Here is a 6,646-nt window from a genome sequence, read left to right as displayed (position 1 = left end):
TAAATGTACTTAATGAAATTCCCCCACTGATTAACGCTTTATTGTTGCAGGTAGAAAGACTGGAGACGAGAGTTGTTGCTCCTCTAAAAGCCTATGGAGACATAGTCAAAAATAAAAGGGTGAGTTTGTTTACAAATGTGTGCCTCTGAAATTGATATATCTGCAAGAAACTAGTATCAGCTGATAACCATACTGGTCTGAATATAAGACTAAGTTTTCCAGATACAAAACACTTCCAGATCGTTTATTGGACATACTCTAGTAAAGACACATCATTATCCTTCAAGCCTTTTTCCTTGCAAAGGTGAAACAGTAAATACTTCAGCAGAACGTTGTGTAGCTTGTCTATCAGTCACATACTGTTTTGTCAGGCTCTTGGAAGCAGTTGAAATGATTTCTCTGAGGATTTCTCTGACAGTTAGCACTTTTCAGACAGTTTTGTCTTTTTGAGCTCCTCGTCATCTGTGACTGCAGTAATTCTTTGCAGCTTGACAGAAAATGCAGTCCTCTGTCTGTTTCTGCAATAAAGAGGTTGGAAGATGTTTTTATTGCTCCAAAACACGTTGCATGAGCTGTCAAAGTCTTGTTGGTTAAACCAGGCAGAATAACTATAAAAGACTAAATGGACTAGTCTCGCATTGTCAGAGCTTCCTCCACAGAGCTGCGGAGGAGGGTCTGGCAAGTCCACACAGCATTCTGGGATGGGAGAGAAACGTGCTCTGGGTTATTGGCATTCATTTAAACCAATAACAATAGTTTTGGGTGGCGCTAAGCTCCGGACAGAGCCACGGTGCCTCTGCAATATAGCCTCGGGAAGGAACCTTTTTGGGTGGTATGTGTACGTTCAAAAGTAGTTTTAGTCGTGCAACGGAAAACTCAGATTGGACAGATAGTCTAGCTAGCTGTCTGGATTTACCCTGCAGAGATCTGAGGAGCAGTTAACCATAGTCCTGAGAAACCCCCAGGAGGTTAGAACGCCAACATAAAGAACGAGGAAGGTGAGAGTGGACGTCTGGGCCAAAAATGAGGGACATCTAGCGGATCTTCCGGCAGCACCGGAGCAATCCCCTAAATTAATCGTCATCGATATAGAGTACAGTCTCCCTAATCTGTATGAGGTAGCTTGCTTACAAAGTTGCCAGTCCATAAGGTTTCTGGAATTGCTCTCGGTCTTGACCCCTGGTCTTGGACCAGCCTTGAGTGACCCTAGCAGAGCTATTATCCCCCACAACACAGCTCTCAGGGTCATGGGGTGACAGCGACCCATCCAGCACCTTAAGGTGGCGATTCTTAGAAGGGAGGTGTAAAAATACATTGGTCATTTTATGATTGCGAAGTAACCACTGTCTTTTGTCTTTTATGGACAGTCTTACACAACAAGAAAAAAAGACCTTTGTTTTCAGTGTTGTGGGAGCTGACAGTGTATCTCCCATTCAGGTAGATCTCAAGAAGTTCAGCACTGATCTGAACAAAGAGCTGAAGGAGTTGCAGAAACTGGAGAAAATTCGACTGAGGAACCCAGCAGATCTACAGAGCATTGTATCCTTCACATAAGGACATTTGGCTCTTTTCTTTCATTAACTGGGAGTTTTATACAACTTTTAATTTCCCATTCATACTTTCTGAAAATATTCAACAGTTGATTGAGATTCCCTAATCTGACGCGCACATTTCCCACTTTTCAGACTCAATCATTCTCCTCTAGCTGCTTTTTCATTCAAATTAAAGCCAGCAATCCTGTTTAGCATCAGTTTAACACAATATTATATCAATACATATTCCTCATCTTTCAAACATTATTGGTGTTGGTCAACTTTTCAATGATATTCATACTAATTAAACCCATTCCCACTTTTTCAACTATTCCCACTACTTCACCTTTTTACACAATTCAAGCCATTAATCCAGTGTAATGTTAGCCTTTTAACATACAGCATTCACACTGCAACTTCTTCACCATGCATTCATTTGCAATTTGTTTTATTGACTAATTAAACATCAATAAGATGTTATATCTTACAAATGTTGTAAATATGCTGGTCATATATGAAAAAACGTGTGGTAAACAGTGTGCCTTATAGACTGTATATATGTTAATACTTTCATGTAGGCATTACATGTTAACAATGGTTGCAACTTATACATAGTTACACTTGAGAATATTTTCTTGACAAGAACTTTCAGTCTCAGGTAATGTACATGGTTTTATGATTATCTCATGAATAGCACCACATCACTGACCCTTCATGCAGCCCATACTGACTGTGAGGTAAAGCTTTGTGTACTGTATTGTGTGTTCATTGACAGGCAGAAGTGAATGCTCAGAAGGCTTCCAACAAAGCCCAGCACAGCATCAGACAACTGGAGGAGACCATCACAGACTTCCAGAGACAGAAACTGGAGGATATCAAAGTCAGTCACTCTTCCACACATACCGTACACCAGTGGTGAAATGTAACTAAGTACATTTACTCAAGTACTGTACTTAAGTACAAATGTTAAGGTACTTGTACTTTACTTGAGTCTTTTCTTTTCATGCCATGTTCTACTTTGCTACATTTCAGAGAGAAATATTGTACTTTTTACTCCACTACATTCATCTGTTACAGCTTTAGTTACTAGTTACTTTACACATTAAGATTTTTACACACTAAACTCATGTAGTTTATAAAATCTGATGTTTTATTCTAAAGTAAACTAGCCAACAATGTAACGGCCTACAAGTCCAGCTGAGATGATGAGACCATTAAACACACAACTGGTTGGATCCTTTACACACACTACAATGGGAGGAGAGTTCTGCATTGAGTACTTTTAATTTTAATACTTTAAGTACATTTTCCTGATGATACTTACATACTTTTAGTAGTAACATTTTCAATACAGGACTTTTATTTGTAACAGTAGTTTTTACAGTGTGGTATTAGTATTTTTAATTATGTAAAAGATCTGAATACTTCCACCCGCTGCTGTACACGAACATCCTCCAGCATCAATGTCCCACTGACAACCACTATTGCTTTGTTTTTTGGCAGATGATTTTCAAAGACTTCATCACAGTAGAGATGCTCTTCCATGCTAAGGCGCTGGAGGTCTACGCACACACATACCACAACCTGGAGGCAATGGACATTCAGAAGGATCTGGAGGTAGCTTGAGCTAATGCAGTTATTAACACGTGAAACAACATTGTGTAATTACTAATGTATTGAGAAGTTGGGAGATGCAACATGTAATTACGCCTAAACACAGTGAAAAATGAACTAGAAAATGGCTTAGACATAAGAAAAGTAATGTTAATCCTGGCCTCAAATCAATTGAGATACTGTGACATTAACTGAAGAATCATGAAAGACATTCCTGAAATAGCAATATCATTCAAAATTAAATGGAAATGGTCTAAAAATTCCTCATGGCCAATGTGGAGAAGTGATCAACACATGCATAGTCTCGCATTGCCAGACCTTCCTCCACAGTGCTGCGGAGGAAGGTCGGGCTAGTCCACACAGCATTCCGGGATGAGAGAAAAACGTGCTCTGGGTTACTGGTGTTTCTTTAAACCAATCACAATCATTTTGGGCGGTGCTAAGTGCCGGACGGAGTCCTGGTGCCACTGCAAAGTAGTCCTCTAGGAAGGAACTTGTTTTGGTTGAATGTGTACATTCAAAAGTTGTTTTAGTCGTGCAACAGAAAACTCGCTAGCTGTCTGGATTACCCTGCAGAGATCTGAGGAGCAGGTAACCATAGTCCTCAGAAATCCAGAGGTTAGAACGCCAACACAAAGACAGAGAAAGGTAATTGACATCCGGCCGAAAAGATGGACATCCGGCAGAATTTCCGGCGGCACCTGAACAATCCCGAAAGAGAAACGCTGTCGATATAGAGTACTTGAAAAATATCCGAATAAGCTCATTTTCTAACAATTGTCCTGTCAACTTGCAAGATGAACTGACAGAGTAAATGTGCTCTGAAATAAGTGCAGTTTCAAGCTCCATCAGCAGGTAATAACGACAAGTCTTTTCGAATCCATAGCTGTTCAGTGGACGGATTAGAATGCCTGACACTCCAGATGGGCGCCTGGACACCCCTCTGACTGGCTACTCTTCCCCCCTCATGAGCCGCTACCCCGGTCCTCCTCTGGCCTCCCCCAGAGGCCAAAGCCTCAGGTCAACGCTACCCTCTACCACAGGCCCAAACCACAGACAACAACACAGCCAGTACCCAGACACAGTCAGGAGGGTGAGCTCTAATGTCTTTGTTACCATAGTGACAGAATGAGAGTGCTTGTTAATTTTCATATTGCTGTCCTTAAAGTGCCCATATTATGAAAAAAATCACTTTTTCTGGGATTTGGGGTGTTATTTTGTGTCTCTGGTGCTTCCACACGCATACAAACTTGGAAAAAAAACAAAACGAGGTGGCTAACCGTAGCTAGCATGCTAGCGCTAGCTCGTTCTAAATTGCAAAACACTGCTACAACACTCACTAGTTCACCATTATCTACAAAAGAACTACTTCCATGTCCCTGTTCTGCAGGTATTCCACGCAAAGTTGGAAGTGTGCCCTCGTTTAGAAGAAGTCTCCCGGCTAATCCTGCCTTGTACTGACTGAAGTTGTAGAAACAAACCGCTAGCTGACAAGATCCTTACCTAGCTACTGAGCATGTGCGCCTCCCAACGAAGATGGTATAGAAGGGAGATGCCTCACTCTGTAGCTAAAACGAAGACCTGAAAACAGCGTGAAAAGAGGAGCTGCAGCAATGTGCAGTACAACAAAAATATGGTGTTTTTTGAAAATTAAACCATGTAAAACTTCTGGTACAACCTCAAAATACAATTATGAACCTGAAATGAGCATAATATGGCCACTTTAAAGGCTTACATTGGCATTTTTCAACCTGGACCCTATTTTCCAGTGATTAATGGGAACAACAATCTTTAATATTGGTCCTCCCACAATGTTATGCTAATGGTCAATTGCGCACCTTCAATTTATATCCACTAAAAGTGGATTTAAAAAAATGGCACATAAAGAGTAAGATCCGTTTTGTTTAACAATAAAACCTCCCCAAAATCACTAACTAACTATCAAAAGCTGCCTTGGTTCTGTCTTTCCACTGTTCCAACAATCACCACTCTGGTTTGGTTGAAATAAACCCTTAATTTACCGATTTACATGCGGAAATACACTGGCTCTATACATGCTAAAAGTACTGTTTATTTAAATAGAGTCTAGTGAGTTTGGCAATGGTGATTTTCAGGGCTGTTTCTGGTTAAACAAAAAGATTGTACTCTTTAACAAAAAGGGATCCTTCCCATAAGGGTGTCAGACACTTAGAATAATAATCTGAACCTGTCAGTGGCAAAAACAGTTAGGGTATACGTAAAAAAAAATATATATATATATATGAAATTACCTTTTAAGGCAGGGAGCTTTGACTTTTTAGAACCATGGACCTCTCCACTGAAAGAGAGATGGAGCAGGGACACCCTACTAGTAATAAAATGAAGTTGCATATGAAACTGGGTCTACAAAAGGGTAAAGTGTAGGGCAGCCTAAAGCCTTTATACCTTTTTAGTGCATAGATTAGCAAGCTATTACAATATTAATTGTGGGCATGATTTTATAAGTCATGTTTTAAGGTTCCACAAAGACGTGGCACAGTGAATCCTTAACTGTATCCAAGGATGGATCTTAGTGACTACCTTACATATAGGTAAGTCTATCATCAGTGGGAATTTATATCTGCTAATACTATGGTGCATTCATGTTAAGACTTTTAAAATTTTGTTATATTAAACATCATTTGGAGGCCCCCCTGCATTGACTCTGAGGACCCCCTAGGGGTCCCAGACCCCGTGTTGAAGATCTCTGATTTGAAGCCATCACTCCGTAAGCCTGATAATTCTCACCTAATTCAATTTGCAGGCTCGCAGCAACTTACAACGCCAGAGAGGCATGGAGGATGAAGAGCCGGATGGGGAAGAAGAGTATGAAGAAGTAGATGAGGAAGAAGAGGAGGAGATTTATGAATCAGAGATAGAAGAGGGTCAGCCCACCAGCAGGCAGTCTTATGCGGCTCAATACGCCCAGATGCGCAGATGGCAAAAGTAAAAGCCTATGCACAAAACACACATATGCATATACACAGACCCAACTCCTTGTACACAATGCTGTGTCCATGTAGATGATGTGTTTAATCCAGGCTGAAATATACAGTATATAGATATATATGTCAACTGTAGAGCTGTCATCCAGTCAGCACCTCATTTCCTTATTATTGTCACCATGTGCAGTCTTTAAAAGTATGTTTAAACAATAATAATGTAAAACTGAACACACTGAAAATTTGGTTTTGCTCAAATATATTAGTAATTGCTCTATTTGCTTCTAATCTCGGCTGGAAAGGAGTCAGCACAGCGGAAAAAGGGTTCCCAAAAAAAACCTAGTGGATCAACGTACTATGATAATTATGTTTCATTTTTTAAAATGACAAGTCTTTCAAGTTGGAGATGGGAAAGAAAAGTAACCTATAATGATTAAATGCTGTCTCGCAGGTAGACAACAATAAATGCAACAAATAATCATCCAGAGGCCTGTACTACGAAGCAAGATTTGGCGTTAACGAGGTAACTTCAGGTTCAAC

The 6,646-nt window shown here is 40.2% G+C and overlaps 1 protein-coding gene across 1 annotated transcript in view; it reads left to right on the top strand.

Annotated features, from left to right (window-relative positions):
- LOC120552547 (CBY1-interacting BAR domain-containing protein 2-like) overlaps positions 1-6,646 on the top strand; it is a 12,406-nt gene extending 5,760 nt beyond the window's left edge. Inside the window, exons 4-10 of the mRNA XM_039790688.1 lie at positions 51-119; positions 1,438-1,539; positions 2,185-2,190; positions 2,308-2,412; positions 3,036-3,149; positions 4,033-4,239; positions 5,929-6,646. Of these exons, the coding sequence (XP_039646622.1) occupies positions 51-119; positions 1,438-1,539; positions 2,185-2,190; positions 2,308-2,412; positions 3,036-3,149; positions 4,033-4,239; positions 5,929-6,114 (789 nt within the window). The 3' untranslated portion in view covers positions 6,115-6,646. The remainder of the gene's footprint in view (positions 1-50; positions 120-1,437; positions 1,540-2,184; positions 2,191-2,307; positions 2,413-3,035; positions 3,150-4,032; positions 4,240-5,928) is intronic.

The sequence above is a fragment of the Perca fluviatilis genome, chromosome 22 (assembly GCF_010015445.1).
Source record: "Perca fluviatilis chromosome 22, GENO_Pfluv_1.0, whole genome shotgun sequence".
NCBI lineage: Eukaryota > Metazoa > Chordata > Actinopteri > Perciformes > Percidae > Perca > Perca fluviatilis.
Note: the sequence above shows the minus strand (reverse complement) of the source record. Positions and strands in the feature narration are given on the sequence as shown.